At 37.2% G+C, this 12,436-nt stretch overlaps 1 protein-coding gene across 1 annotated transcript in view; it reads left to right on the top strand.

The window, feature by feature from the left end:
• LOC150078848 (mdm2-binding protein-like) overlaps positions 1-12,436 on the top strand; it is a 162,582-nt gene that overhangs the window by 113,473 nt on the left and 36,673 nt on the right. The window contains exons 14-15 of the mRNA XM_090382857.1: positions 2,580-2,677; positions 8,605-8,702. Of these exons, the coding sequence (XP_090238983.1) occupies positions 2,580-2,677; positions 8,605-8,702 (196 nt within the window). The remainder of the gene's footprint in view (positions 1-2,579; positions 2,678-8,604; positions 8,703-12,436) is intronic.

The following is a 12,436-nucleotide window of genomic DNA, read 5'->3' as shown; positions in this document are numbered from 1 at the left end:
TCCAGACTCTGTAATTTGCAAAACTTAAGCCTTTCTTCGTAAGAGCAACCCTTTGTTCCATTCACTAATCTTGTTGCCCTTCTCTGTACCCGTTCCAGCAACTCTACATCCTTCTTGAAATGAGGCCTCCAGACCTGTATACAGTACTCAAGATGTGGCCTAACCATTGCCTTATACAAGGGAATAATCACCTCCTTATCCCTGCTAGAAAAATTCCTGTATATCATTGACAAGACACCATGAGCTACTCTTGCAGCTCGTCTGCACTGCTCAGAGAACTTCATATCTGCCTGCACAATTACCCCCAGGTCCTTTTCATTCTCCACCACTGTCAGTGTAGTACCGCAGAGTTGATATGTTGCTCTGGGGTTACTGTTTCCCATATGTAGTACTTTACATTTGTCAATGTTAAACTTCATTTGCCACCTCTCAGCCCATCTGTTCAACCTTTCCAGATCCTGTTGCAGCAGCATAGCGTCAGTAGTGTCCTTAACAACCCTGCCAACCTTTGTATCATCTGCAAACTTGGACATTAAACTTGATATCCCATCATCAATATCATTCATAAACATCGAAAACAACAACGGACCCAACACTGAACCCTGAGGAACTCCACTAATAACATTAGTCCACGTTGAGCAGTGTCCATTGATTACCACTCTCTGTCTTCTGCCACTCAACCATCCCCTTATCCATAGCAGCAATTTGCCTCCAATGCCACACTGCTCCAATTTGTGCAGCGGTCTTCCATGTGCAACAGTATCAAAAGCCTTTCTAAGATCCAAATATATAATATCAAAGTTATTCCCTGCATCCAGTTCTTTTGTGACTACATCATAGTATCCAATCAAATTGGTCAGGCAAGACCTGCCCTTAACAAAACCATGCTGCGTCTGAGCTATAACTGAATTCTTGTCTAGATGATCCTGCAGTGCTTCTTTAACCAGTGCCTCCATTAATTTACCTGGAACAGAAGTTAAACTAACAGGTCTATAATTACTTGTGTCAGCCTTTGATCCTCCTTTGTGAATTGGGGTTACATTTGCACATCTCCAGTCTATGGGTACCTCTCCTGAGTCCAAAGAAGCTCTCATAATTATGGCTAGGGGTTTGCTTACTTCCTTTGCTGCCTCCTTTAATATAACTGGATAGATCCCATCCACCCCAGGTGCCTTTTTTATGTTTATCCTCAACAATCTCTCCTCCACTTTCCTCTCAGTTATTACAAAATCATCCAGCTCACTGCTAATGTTTACTTTACCTACATCATTCTCCTTCCTGAATAACTCCTCGTGCGTGAATGTAGATGCAAAGTACTCGTTTAGATTGTTAGCCACCTGAGCAGGATCCTCAACTGTTGAACCATCAATATCCAGTGGACCAATCTGATTCATCCCTTTCCTTCTTGAGTTTAAATATGTAAAGAACTCTTTTCTGTTTTTTTTTGCATCCTTTGCCAAGCATTTTTCGTAGTCTGCCTTTGCCTGCCTAATCTCCTTTGTGACTTGGTTACAGACCAACTTATATCTATCATAGGCTTCCATGTCACCCATTAATTTGTATGTATCCCATGCATTTTTCTTCTCTGCCACATGTCTCATTAGTTTATCTGACAACCATTTAGGCCTAAACCTTGAACAATATTTCTTAGTTGGTATGTAAAGCCTGGTAGCCTCCAAGATTAGTTCCTTGAATGCTTCCCATTTTGAGTTTGCTGTTGGTAACATCATCAGTTGTTCCCACTGTATAGAATTTAAATACTGTCTCAGACCATCATAGTCGCCTTTACGAAAACAAAAACCCTTCCCTTTACCTCTGATGGTAGTTACCTCCTTGAGTAAATCCCACTTCAACACACTGTGATCACTGCCACCTAGTGGTTCATTTATCTGCAGATTCTTAATGCATGAAGAATCACTACTGATAATCAGATCAAGAGTATTGCTCCCTCTTGTTGCCTCACGAACATGCTGATGTAGAAAACAATCATCCAATAAATCCACAAAAGCCTTGCTAGTGTGCGAGTGACCAACCCACAAATTCCAGTCAATATCTGGGAAATTAAAATCCCCCATTATAAGACTCTCTGATTTACTGGCCCACTCTATTTCCCTGTACAATATCTTATTATACTCATCAGAGTCATTAGGCCTATAGCACACTCCTACTCTCAATTTTGATTTCCCTATGCTTATGTCACACCAAACTGACTCGACACTGCCCTATCCATCGATGTCGACTGGCTTCACTTCCTTGGACTTTATGTGTTTCTTAACTAATAGCATAACCCCTCCTCCCCTCCTGTCCTGTCTATCCATTCTATACACATTGTATTCCCCAAATTCCAGTTCCGCATTACTTATATCTGTGTGACACCACGTCACACAGATATAAGTAATGTTTTTCATTTTAGGTTTTTCGTTTTAGAAAAATTCGTCATAGTAATTGTAGAAAGAAAATTGACATCTATTGCAGAAAAGTTAATATGAACAGTGACTAATATTTTAGTAAATAACCTCATTTTTCATAAAAATTTACTATACATTATTGTTTGATGCTTCTTTCTATGCTTACAGCAGTCACTCTAAAAGCAAAGGATTTTTCAAAATATTTTGATCAGAATGGAGAAGGAAAGTCTAATATAGTCAAACTGAGTACTGTCCGGTCAAGAATTCCTGTAAGTATGATTTATTAATAATAAAATAGCAAATGCTTAAAATTCTTAATTCTTAAAATGCTTAATATTATTTTAATTCTATAATGTTTCAGATTTTATAATTTGGTGTTACAGGTCGACCGTCACTAATCCAGCAGCGTTGGGGCATGTGGGGTGCCGGATTAGTGGGTTTGCTGGATCACCGGTGGTTATTTCAGCACATACAGTTTACCCAACAGTTAACCACCTCATCCTACCTTTAACACGTTGACTGCCAAGCTAGTTTATAAGAAAAAAATTCCCCAGGGGCCAAAAGATATTTAGCAAATAATTTGATTTGTAATTCTAAAATAAATATTGTAATGTCAGTGTTGTCGTTTATTTGCTTAAAATATCAAAAAAAAAAGTCTTTTTTTATGTCGCATATATGTTGGCCAGCGTGGCCACATATATGCGACAGTAGGTTAAATCTTGAGAAGCCGTGTCAGCCATATACGTGTGACGCTATTACGGCATACATATGAAGGTCATTTGTGATTAGTTTGTTGCACGAGCGGCGAGCACTGCAATAAAATAAACTCTCAAATGTCGCAATAAGTTTGACAGTATTTTTAGAGATTTTGTGAAAACAAGTTTATCAGCGTGCTGTATTATCCATCACATTGTGTTGTGTTTTTCTGCAGGTTTGTACAAGTGTGTTGTAAAAAAAAAAAAAAAATCTAAAAAGGAATGGCTAAAAGAAAATTACTAAAATAAGAGGAACTGAGAGAAATTGCTGGAATTTACAATTAAGCAGAGTTAAACTTCTCACAGACACACCGCTGTTGAGTTTTTTCAGAAGTTCAACTTTGTCTGTTATGGACAATGTATGGTGTTTACGCTTTACACCACGAGAGGCACTTCCTTTATGCATTGGAACCGTGGCTGGGGCTAAATGTTGAGCAGGTTATAATAATAAATGCAGAAAAACAAGTGGGAATGGCTTGCCAGCATTTACAAGTTCACGCCAACAGCTGATGCTGCAACCAACGCCACCAAAACAGTAGTGGCAGGTCGGTGCACTGACTGGGGAAATTTGAAATTATGTCCAAATTAGCAGTGGAACCGGATTACCAGTGGCCAGATTAGTGATGGTCGACCTGTACTTAAAAAGTTGGTAATACTTGCATATACTTTGGGAAAATTAGCAAAAACAAACTTTGTTTGCTAAAAAAAGACAAGTATCCTTTTACGTGGTTTTGACCTCTAAAATTATGATGCAATGTCATAAGTTGCCTCTGTGCTACTTATTTGCTTATGCTGTAGTGCCCTTCCCCTAGCCAGCCATTTTGGTAATTGCTACCATATCAGTGTAGCACTCAACACCCCAGTTAAGAATCAAGTTTCTGTTATTTTTCAAATATGCAAGTATATTATTTTTTCATTTACAGACCTACCAAATTTAATGATGTGTGCTTAAAAGTCAACATCAGATGGCTATGTGTATTCACTTGTTCCACAGGAGCACATGATGTTCTATGTGATTTTTCACTCATTTACTCAGGAATAAAAAACATTCTTCACTTTTAATATGTGAATAAAGTGCTATTTATTTTTCATTTAAAATTTTCTTTGCTGCATAATGTTTTACCGTTCGTTCATTATCCTTAGGGTTCCTTATTAGTACGTGGTCGTGAAAGATGGGTAGGCTTGGTTTATAAAGTCAAGATTTAACATGAAAATTTTATAGCTACTTCATATACAATGTCATATAAGAAACAAAAGTATAGTGACACCTCTGATTTATTTTATTTATTTATTTTAATTTTTTTTTTTGAAAAAAATGTATTACAGCTGTATTCTAAAGCAGACATCATTGGGACAGAGGAAAGTGTCCACTGTGTAAAGGTTTCTGCTTTGCAGAGGTCATTGTAGCCAGTGTCCATTTGGAAAAATTAAAATCACTATATTAATTGGTTGCATATTCAGAATTTTTATTGAATATTATTTCAATTAATTAACGTTTAGTATATAATACATAATTAATTTTTAGCAAAAATGAATATAAATTGCCTTATTTAGTGCATTTCATTTTCATTATGATAATTACATCATTTACTAGTTTTATTCCATATTCACTGTAATGTAATGGGAATGGCCTCTCCACCCCTTAACAGGTCAAAGCACTTCCTTTTTTAAGTTTCTGCATATAAGATTAATACTATAATTAATACCACTTATATATCACGTGAAATAAATAATATAGTTTATTAAGCTAATCAGTATATTAGTTGTTAGTTGTTGTTTTGTGTCAAACATGACACTTAGGTATTTTCATTCAGTTGCCAGGGCTATTGTTTTTCCTGAAATCTTTATTTGCAGTGGTTTTCTGATATCTAATTTTCTTTTCAGCAGCATTGATTTTGTTTGGGTCAGTTGGGGCAACGGGTTGTGAAATGGTAGCTGAAGTTTAACACTTACAAATGAAAGGTACTGCATACGAGCAGTAACCCCAGAGTAACTTATCAATTGTGTGGTAGTATACTCAGGGTAGTGGAGAATGAAAAAGACCTGAGGGTATTTGTGCAGTCAGACATGAAATTCTCTGAGCAGTGCAGACAGGCTACCAGGACAACTCATGGAGTTTTGTCAATGATATACAGAAACTTTGCTAGCAGGGATAAGGCAGTGATTATCCCTTTGTATAAGGCCATGGTTAGGCCGCATCTTGAGTACTGTATACAGGTCTGGAGGCATCACTTTAGAAAGAATGTAGAACTGCTGGGATGGGTGCAGAGAAGGGCAACCAGACTGGTGAAGCGAACAAAGGGTACTCTTATCTAGAAAGGCTTCAGTTCTGCAAATTGCAGTGTCTGGAGACTAGGCACCTGCAGGGAGATCTTATTAGCATTAGCAAAGGAACACGATGCAAGAAAGCAAGCTTATATAGCATCAGCCAAAAAAAAAAATAAAAGAAACTTATTTCATCCATCCACTTGCTCCAAATGTTTTTCAAGTTCTACCTTGAATCTATTTAAGCTATCAACTTCTACGACAGATGGAAGTTTGTTCCAGCAATTAACCACCAGCTGGCTAACGGCAAACTTTCGCACATGTATTTTACAACCGTCTTTCCTCAGTTTGAATTTATGCCCTCTCAGGTGATTATTCTGAGCAAGAGGAAGAATCCCATCAGCATTCAGCATGCTCAAACCATTCAAGGCTTTATACACCTCAGTCAGATCACCTCGCAGGTGCCTGGTCTCCAGGCACTGTAATTTGCAAAACTTAAGCCTTTCTTCGTAAGAGCAACCCTTTGTTCTTTTCACTAATCTTGTTGCCCTTCTCTGTACTCGTTCCAACAGCTCTACATCCTTCTTAAAATGAGGCCTCCAGACCTGTATACAGTGCTCAAGGTGTGGCCTGACCATTGCCTTATACAAGAGAATAATCACCTCCTTATCCCTGCTAGAAAAATTCCTGTATATCATTGACAAGACACCATGAGCTACTTGCAGACCATATGCACTATTCAGAAAACTTCATATCTGCCTGCACAATTACCCCAAGATCCTTTTCATTCTCTACCACTGTCAGTGTGGTACCACAGAGTTGATACGTTACTCTGGGATTACTGCTTCCCATATGTAGTACTTTACATTTGTCAATGTTAAACTTAATTTGCCACCTCTCAGCCCATCTGCTCAACTTTTCTAGATCCTGTTGCAGCAGTGTACTGTCATTAGTGTCATTAACAACCCGGCTAACTTTCGTATCGTTTGTAAACTTGGACAGTAAGCCTGATATATCATCATGAATATCATTTATAAATACAGAAAACAACAATGGACCCAACACTGAACCCTGAGGGATTCCACTAATAACATTAGTCCACGAAGAGCAGTGTCATTGATTACCACTCTGTCTTCTCCCACTCAACCATCCCTTTATCCATAGTAGCAATTTGTCTCCAATGCCACACTGCTCCAATTTGTGCAGCAGTCTTCCATGTGGAGGTGTTTAAAGCCTTGAATGGATTGAGTAAGCTGAATTTTAATGGCATTCTTTCACTTGCTGAGACTATATGCATGAGGGGATATAAATTCAAGTTGAGGAAGGATGGTTGCAGGATAGAAGTGTGGAAGTTTGCCTTCAGCCAGTGGATGGTTAATTGTTGGAACAGCCTTCTGTCTGTTGTTGTGGAAGTGGAAGGGTTGAATAAATTCATGGAAGAACTAGACAAATTCTTGGAGGGTATGGGTGGGTGGAGTGTGCTTTTTTTTTTTTTTTTTGGAAATGCTATATAAGCTTGCTTCCTTGCATCATTTACTACTACTACAAGAATAGAAGATTCTGTTCTTTTGTTTTGAATGAAAGGGACCTGGGTGTGGTTGTGCAGGCAGATATGAAGTTCTCTGAGCAGTACAGACGAGCTGCAAGGGTAGCTCATGGTGTATTGTCAATGATATATAGGAATTTTTCTTAGATAGTATGAATCAGAGCTGTAATACTCAATATGTTCTACGTTGATAATAATATTAGTAAATTAATAAGAGGAGTTTACCTCAGTATAGTACGTGGAACACTTCCGTATCATACGGAAGTGTTCCACGTACTATATTGAGGTAAACTCCTCTTATTAATTTACTAATATTATTATCAACGTAGAACATATTGAGTATTACAGCTCTGATTCATATTTTACTTTAATGTACCGGTAAGTTGTCGATTTTTTCGTTTTTTCCGTTTTAATTTCTGGAGGGTATCATACGGAAGTGTTCCACGTACTATATTGAGGTAAACTCCTCTTATTAATTTACTAAAGGAATTTTTCTAGCAGGGATAAGGAGGTGATTATTCCCTTGTATAAGGCAATGGTCAGGCCACACCTAGAATACTGTATACAGGTCTGGAGGCCTCATTTCAAGAAGGATGTAGAGCTGCTGGAACGAGTAGAGAGAAGGGCAACAAGATTAGTGAATGGAACAAAGGGGGTGCTCTTACAAAGAAAGGCTTAAGTTTTGCAAATTACAGTGTCTGGAGTCTAGGCACCAGCGAGGTGATCTGATAGAGGTGTATAAAGCCTTGAATGGTTTGAGCATGCTCAATGCTGATGGGATTCTTCCTCTCGCTCAGAATAATCACCTGAGAGGGCATAAATTCAAATTGAGGAAAGACAGATGTAGGATAGACGTGCGGAAATTTGCCTTTAGCCAGCGGGTGGTTGGTTGGTGGAATAGACTTCCATCCCTTGTCGTGGAAGTTGATAGCCTAAATAAGTTTAATGCTCAGCTGGACAGGTATTTTGAACGAACAGAGGGGTGAAGTGGAAGTGGTTTTTTTTTTTTTTTTTTTTTTGCTGATGCTGCATAAGCTTGCTTTCTTGCATCAAATGCCTCTACTAATGCTAATGTTCAGTGAGAAAGTACTGTATTACTACATGTGACTACATGGTCACATGTAGCGATACAGATGGCTCTGCTATTTTTATGGAGAGGACATCTCTCCCATGTACCTGCTGGCAGGTTAAATATAAGTTCAGGTTGGTCACTTCACTTTCAGGATTTCCTGTCATTTCCCAAAACTATAAAATTTTAGATTTCATCAATTGCTGGATTTAAGTTCTAGAGAATTTCTGCTTTTTAGACTTAAAGCTCACTGGATGACAACTTTATTCATCACTGCATTTCTGCATTCTTCTTTCAGTGTGGTGCATTTTTTATTGGTAATGTGATACAAAGGAGCAAAGCTTGTAGAGCACCAGCAGAAAAAAAATTATACCACTTCATTTGTTCATTCTTGCCATTTGAGCTGATTATAGTATCAAAAGGGCTATTGAAAATAAAGCAGCTCACATAATTTTCAGTAGCTCTGTTGTTTTATATTTTAATTATTTGTGAAAAAAAATGTCTAATTTTTCATAAATATATATGTATTTTTATTATGCAATTTATTTCTTTAATAAATAGGGCAAGAGAGATTATATAGAAAGACCTCACTCCACAATTGAAGAAGTTCTAAATACTCCATGGCCAGATATCTTAAATTGTACATATCATGACCTTTAGTAAGTAACTTCATAATTTATAACTTTGAAAAATCCTAATTATTCACCCCTGGAGTATGCATTCTGTAGTATATAGTATGCCAAAAAAAAAAAAAAAAAAACACCATGAAGCTTAAAAATTAAAATAGTGACATCAATGTGAATTTTAATATGCCTTCAGTGTAGTTACAACTTTTAATCTGCCTCATTGATTGTGTTAGAAATGGAGATGTGTATCCATAAAAAATCTCCCACTATTGGGAATTGTTAAAATAGTAAATAACATTAAAATGTTGCTTTCATTTATAATTGCTTTTATTTTAGCAATATACATTAGAACCCAGTTAACATGAAATGCTGGGAAGCAGAACAATTGTTCATGTTAACCAATTTCACATTATGGAATAACAAAATATAACAAAATTCATAATACCTGTAAATAATGGGATATAATTTTAGAAATGAATGATTACATCAATTAAATAAAGATCATAAATTTATTTACCATAAAATTTAAATTAGATTTTCTTTCTATATCAGTGAGATTGTTAAAAACAGTTTCTTGCCACAAACTATTCCAAGTCTTCCACCATTTCATTCATATTTTCTGCATTCCAAGTTTATCTGCAGTGATTGGGGTGAACATCACTATCAGCTCTGCTGATAATGTATCTACCTTAAGAATCAAAACAACCAGAAATTGGAGCATTCTGAACCCTCTTGCTTAAACCAAATGAGCAGTGCTATAGTCTAAATTTTTGTGCTTTGCTGTATGTAGCTGCTTCTGTTCTGCTTCATACGCTCTAGTCTCAAATGAGAAAAGTAGTTTTTGTGATTTTTTATAATCATTGAAAATGTTGAATTTTCAAACTGTTTTCAGATCTATTTTCAATGCATAATAACCAACATTGCTTGCTTATAGGAACTACATTTTCACTTTTATCCCCACTGTGAATCCACATGTGAATCTCTGCTGTTGACTCACTAGTCATTATTCAAAATATATATATATATATTGGGAAATATCCGTTAGGTTCTGTGCAATTGAACTTTCGGTGATAGCACATTCTACTTGCAAATTTTATGACCATTTAATTATTCCACTAATATACACAGAGATTTTTCCACCCTTTTGAGAGTTAACCCTTTCCAGTCCAATGTCACAGTGGCTGCAGTAGTCTGTTCTTTTAATTATAAAATTTGTTTTCCAGCTGTGCTTGCATAATTACTGTACTGCCATTTACACTGGTGTGCAAAATTTAAGGACCAGTCAGGTTTTCACCTATAGCTTCTCATAGGAGTGGCCTGAATATGGGAAAAGCATACCAAAGGAACCTTGTGAAGTACAGAAATGATGAAGGAAACAACACCGACATAACAATGGAAACAAAACAGTACAGAGAGACTTTATTAAAAAATGGCAACATAGCACTGGCTGCCATGATACAGATGCATCACTGCCAAAGGTGGAACAAAAGGAAGGGTGGTCCTCAGTAGGAGATATGGCCACCCCTAATGTCGATGCAGGCTTTGCACCACCTGTCCATACTTAGAACAATGTTGTTGATAACTTCTTGTGGTAACATCATCCATTCCTCTGTCAGCGCCATCTTCAGCTGGTGAACATTTTCTGGTGGGTGTGGATGTGCCACTAGGCGTATCCCCAGAGCATCCCATATGTGTTCGATGGGATTTAGATCACGGGAACGGGCAGGCCAATCCATACAAACAATGTCCTCCAATGAACAACTTTCCAAAAGCATATCAACAGCTGCAGTGCGATGGGGTGTGGTGTTATCAACCATAAACACAAACTCGGGGCCAGTGGCACCTCGGAACAGATGCACATGGGGAAAGATTACCTCAGTATAGTAGCATGTACCGGTTACACTACTACCTTCCAGTATCTGAAGTTGTGTACATCCATCCAAGATAACGCTTCCCCAGACGAGAACACCTCGACCACCATATCGATCCCTTTCTGTGATGTTTGCGGGGTGATACTGTGTGCCAACCTCTCGCCAAATCAGCTGATGTCCAGAATTGCTGCTGAGACTGAATCTATTTGGGTTTTTTTTTTTTTAGGAGCATTAGCAACTAAGGCCATATTGCTCCGGGATATGCAGTTGTCATTCCCTGACCTTTCCGTATTTGGTGGTGATGGGCTCGAACCCCGGTCTAACCAAGAAGCGTGTGCTATGCACTGCTGCTCCTTCCCACCTGGCTACGGAGGCGCCAGACTGAATCTACTCTCATCGGTAAAGATCTTGTGGTTGTAACCTTTAGAAACAGTGTTGGTCCTTAAGTTTTGCACACGAGTGTATTTATATTTCATATAAACAGTATGAAAAACTATAGCAATGTTTACACTTAGTGATCACTGAATTGAGACCACCCCATCCATAATTGATGGGGTGGACAAAATTTGGATATGATTGAACGTCTGAAATGTAACTGCAAACATTAACTAACCTGTTTTTATTGGATTTCAGTTACTTGATTAATGAATGTTAACTTCTCAGTACAACCTTTGTATTAAGCAGGTGATCATAAATCAGTGATCACTGAGTGTATATTCAATTTTTAATAGCAGGCAGCAATTGTTTTTCTTCATTTTGGAAAGTCACCAATTATCTTATACTCTTTGTCAGAAGTGAAATAATCAGAACTTTCTGATTCATAATTTGAATGAACTAATGGCATTTTTTGATATTAACATGGGACTAAATAAAAAAAAAAAAAAAAACCGTAATATAAAGGAACACTGGTCTGAAGAATGGATAGACAGAATTCCATCATGCTTCAAGATTGTCATTAGCAGGAAGAGATTTCTGTAGATATTTTGCATCTCTGTAACCGCCCTCCCCACAAAAAAAAAAAAAAAGTAATTCAAAATAGGGAATCTAAAATAAAAAAGATTTTTGGTGATCTGAATGAAAATTTTCATAAATATTTTGTTCTAGGAAGAATTATTGAATTAGATGAGACTACTCTTGGCTTTTGGTAGGTAGAATTTCATTCAAACCCTCAAAAGCCAACAAAGTGGGCCTTTGTATTTTTTTAGCCAACTAGAAACAAGTTAAATGTCAGCTCTTATGCCATATTTTGGAATGCCTACCAATGACAACTTGATAACACTAGACTTGACACATGACTTCCCCCTCAAGGATCCTTCATCTTCACAATACTGTGAATTGCTTCACAGTATGGAGGGTAGTGGATTTCATTTTATTTAACTGACTGATTTTATACTAGTATCCAACCAGCAGAACTTCAAAAATTAAATATACAGTGCCTTTTAGGTGTATATGAAGAGATTGCCCTCAAAAGATCATGAAGAAAGCTGAACAGCAGAGGATTTTTAGTTTTCAAAGAGGATAAGGTGTTAGCTGAAAAGACAAAAGAACTACTTATGTTTACTGCTGTGTATAATACCAAAACTGAAGTAATGATAGGGAAAGTTGGGGGGGGGGAACTTTCAAATTGGAAAGTCAGTCACTATTTGTGAATACACAAGAAATATAGGTATTATAGATGGAGCTTACCATAGCGCTTGTAGTTATTCATTCAGTTGAATATCAACCAAATGGAGGTGGTGGAAGTTGTTTTTCTGGCTTTCAGAAGTCTGAATTGCAAATAGTTTCATCTTGATGAAGGTGGCAGATCCATCACAAAACAACTTTAATCAAAAGCAGTTAAGCAGTTTCAAAAGAAGTTGCTTGTTCAGTAAAATCATTATAAATAATTAACGTATC

The sequence above is a fragment of the Mastigoproctus giganteus genome, chromosome 10, assembly GCF_048544385.1.
Source record: "Mastigoproctus giganteus isolate SK-2022 chromosome 10, ASM4854438v1, whole genome shotgun sequence".
In the NCBI taxonomy this organism is placed as follows: Eukaryota; Metazoa; Arthropoda; class Arachnida; order Uropygi; family Thelyphonidae; genus Mastigoproctus; species Mastigoproctus giganteus.
Note: the sequence above shows the minus strand (reverse complement) of the source record. Positions and strands in the feature narration are given on the sequence as shown.